General features: G+C 32.1%; 1 protein-coding gene across 1 annotated transcript in view; it reads right to left on the bottom strand.

The window, feature by feature from the left end:
• LOC106471565 (SPRY domain-containing protein 3-like) overlaps positions 1 to 3,998 on the bottom strand; it is a gene marked incomplete at its 3' end in the record, with an annotated part of 21,088 nt that overhangs the window by 2,739 nt on the left and 14,351 nt on the right. The window contains exons 5-6 of the mRNA XM_013932169.2: positions 2,937 to 3,084; positions 449 to 634 (exon numbers count right to left, since the gene is read on the bottom strand). Coding sequence (XP_013787623.1) covers positions 449 to 634; positions 2,937 to 3,084 — 334 coding nt within the window. The remainder of the gene's footprint in view (positions 1 to 448; positions 635 to 2,936; positions 3,085 to 3,998) is intronic.

A 3,998-nucleotide genomic window follows, 5' to 3' on the forward strand; every position in this document is an offset into this window, starting at 1 on the left:
AAAATTTCATTTTTTCTGAAAAGGTGGTGTCTATTTACTTGTGACCACGCTGTGTATATATATATATATATTTATATATAGTACCAACTCCAGGAACTCCATATTTTAGCATTACAAGCTTTAAAACTTACCATGAGTCACCAGGAAATGAAATGGTAGCAATGCTAGCCAAACCTAATTTTATTGTGAAATAAAATATATGACATCAACTTGTGATATGCTCAGTTAAAGAGAATTTGAAGGCTTTATTTAAAAAATTTTTTTTTTCAAACAGTTTTAAATGAAGCCAATTTTATTAATTGTTAAATACCTATAACCATAGAGAATTTACCACTAAAAATGGCCATAAGAACATTTTGAAATTAAAATACAGGTAGTCCATTCAGTAACTTTTTAATAATTTTAATCCGCTTTTTCTTTAGTACCTCATAAGAGCCAACTAACTTACTGAACCATTAAGTTGAATGTCGTGTAGCCGAGCCCATTCGTCTTCATTACTATCAATACACATGAAAATATCCTCTTCAGCCGTCCACGTTGAACAGAGACTTATCCTAACCTCCTCTCCCAATGAACTCACACCCACAGCTGGATAAAGACCTGAAAATGGCCATGGAGCTGATGTGGAGTTAACCTGGAATAGAAAATACAGTCATTCTAAAATGTTTGCTTAAGAATTTTTGCACAAAGGTACACAAAAGGCTATCTGCACATAGCCATCTCTAATTCTAATACAACAGATTAGAGAGAAGTCAGCTAGTTAACAGCATCACCACCAACTCTTGGGCTACTCTTATCTGACCAAAATGGTGCTATTTGACCATTATTACCGAGTACCTATAGCTCCATAAATATAAATATTTTTTTGGCAAGAGACCATGACTCTTAAACTTTTACATTCCCAGTTCGAGCATGTTAACCACTAGATTGGGCCCAGACCTACTCTAAAATGAACCTACTGTTTCACTAAAAAAATGTGAATACCTTTCACACAATTATATAAAAAACTAAGCTATAGATTGAATATGAAACACAGAAACAAATACCATAAAATATTCAATCTTTAAAATCTTTTGAATAATCATATCAGTTAATAACATGCTACAGCAAAAACAATTTCAGGCTCATGCTTTAAACATGTTTACTTTAATAATACATTATAACTAAAGTCTGAAATGTTTAAAAAGGAAAATGTTATTTTTGTTAAAAAAAACTACACAGAAAAGGTTTTAATAAAATTACATTACAGAAGAACAGTTTTCCTTTTTATACTACATGATTAATGTTATGAACTTAGCTTTTTTGAGCACAAGTTCTCCTATTCTTTACTATTATAATCATTTCCATTATTCTATTTACAATATAATTTTACAGTATCATATGGCCTTAAAATATAACAGTTTCTCAAGAGATCTTGTGTAATTCTCAGCCAAATGAGTTACCTAAATCATGCATGACCATAGGCATACAAGTTTTCTACCACTTCATTTTCCTCTGTCTAATTAGACAAACACCAAAATTATTCCTAATGAATATAGGCTGAAGACCTTTTTTTGTTGTTTTCATTTCAGCACTAAGCACTTCGTAACGTTTTCGTTTTCAATTAACACCTGCTGTCATGGGGACGTATTCACAAGATCTTTTACGTATTGACTGAGATTGACAATACACTACAAACAAAAGTTAGATTTTTACTAGCTCTCAGATCCAGTTTTATTATATTTCTGTCCCACTTGCAATTTGTTTGTCCTTGATAATCCCTATATGTTTACACATTTTAAAAATAATTGAAGAAAAGGACAGGACTTTATTACTTTTTCACACCGTCTTACAGAATGAGCAGAAGAGTTACAGAGGTTAATTCTTTAGTAAATATTAAGTTGAAAAATTAAGGTACTATAAAAATAATTAAACAACTAATGTTAATACCTTTCTAAACTAAAAATATATTTCTGATAGATACTTAACTCTTCTCACAAAACAGATTTCCTCAATTTGTACTGCCTTCGATATGCGCAAAAGTTTTGCCTGCCACTAGCCTTTATACTCTCACTAATCCCCAAATGGTATAGCTGGGTGGTAGCATGCGAATAAGCATGAAACAACCCTCTACCAATAGGAGTTTGACACACTCTCCTAGCACAGCTGACCCCCTCAATGCAGTAAAACCCAATCTTCACCTCGAGATTAGGTACAAAAAAAACACCAGGAGGTGGGTATCTACCAGAAATATATTTTCAGTTTAGGAAAATATTAACAACAATACAATAACTTACCTCCTTTCACAGCTAGAATCTCACATTAACCTGGAGGAGGGACAGTGTAAAAGTAACCTAGATGAGTCATATCTAGGAAGATGACTCAAGGAGTGTGACATCTCAATGTAGAGGAAACGCACACACGTGGGAGTCCACTCCACATTTGAACCAGGTATACTCCTTGCCTGAGATGAATGAATAGGAAACAAAATGAGGCACATTCAATAAAGTGCCATTGGTGTAGAGTGGCTAGGGCACATCAGATTATAAGTAGGAGGTCAACTCCAGTCTAAAACTGGCTGCACTGTGACTGGATCAATTGGCCCATAAGTTGGAGGTCAACTCCAGTGTAAAACTGGCAGCACTGAGACTTGTTCAATCAGCCCATGGTAGGAAAAGGGTCCCCTATCATTCACCTCAGGCCCAGGAACCAGTAGGGATGAAATATTTTCAAGTTTATGTTAAGTGTATGTATGTATAACCTTCTTTATTTCAAAGTCTTATTTCAGCATAATACAAGTATCAACTGTCAGTCATCAGAAAAAGCCGTCCCTTAAATACACAATCTTAACTTTTAAATTTCTAATAATGGAACAAAATTTTGGTAGAATCATTAAATAAAAATACTTTTCTGTATACAATACCTATATTTACAGCTGTTATTAACTGGTACCGTACCTCTTTCCCATTTCTAGTAAAGAAAACAGTCACCACTTGTCGTCTCTCTTGAACTGAAGACTTTTCAAATTTGATACCACACCCAATTTTGTCACCAGTTTCACATTTAGGAAGACCTAAAGACCTCTTAGATGCACCTTTAATCAATCTGAAATGGAAAACAAGAATACAAACTATTAATGAGAGCAAAAAAATACCTACCCTTGAAAATGAAATAAGGAGGAAATTAACTATTTCTATTAAATGCCTTTTAAAATCTGCCTATGAAAATTAATAATATAATATCCTAAAGTTTTACATGTACTATACAAATAGTTTCTTCAGCAAATAAACTAAGTCATAAAATATCTTTTATAATCATACACTGATTCAAGAACTAGTAAATGTCAAAGTTCTGCAGAATTGAAAATCATTTAGTGCTGCATAAATCATAGCTAAATCTAGATGTCCGTAATTTGATGATGCCAGATTCTTAACTCTTTCAGTAACAATTAATACATGTTGAAGCGTATGCAAAGGTTGGTTATAGATGAATATGTTTGTTGTTAGCTCAACCCTAGTTGTATTGACACAAGAACTGTTGTAAATAATACTTTTGTCCAGTTTATGATAGCCAGTTAGAAAACAATTAATAACTTTATAATTAGTGAAACTGTTAAATATTAAGTCAGAATTGATTGTAGATTTGGCTTTTAAAGCCAACTTTGTTTGATGTATTTCAAAGTTTTATTTGTTTCTAATCCTCATGCAAAGTTACATAATAACTATATATATGTACTGGATATCCATAATTTTCAACTGATAGACTATAAGAAAGATAAAAAGAAGTATGTTATAGGTCAAACCACTAAGAAGTTAATATATATATTTTTAATATACATAATTGAGGATACAAGGTTTCGGGCAATGCCCTTCTTCAGGTATCACTAACTGAACATTAAATCCATAAATGAAAACATTCTAAATCAAAGGTGACATGACAATGTAACAAATATAAGTGTATAACAATACTTACAAACAATTGAAACTATAGAAAGTGATAAATATATACATATATATATA

The sequence above is a fragment of the Limulus polyphemus genome, unplaced genomic scaffold, assembly GCF_000517525.1.
Source record: "Limulus polyphemus unplaced genomic scaffold, Limulus_polyphemus-2.1.2 Scaffold4703, whole genome shotgun sequence".
Taxonomy (NCBI): Eukaryota; Metazoa; Arthropoda; class Merostomata; order Xiphosura; family Limulidae; genus Limulus; species Limulus polyphemus.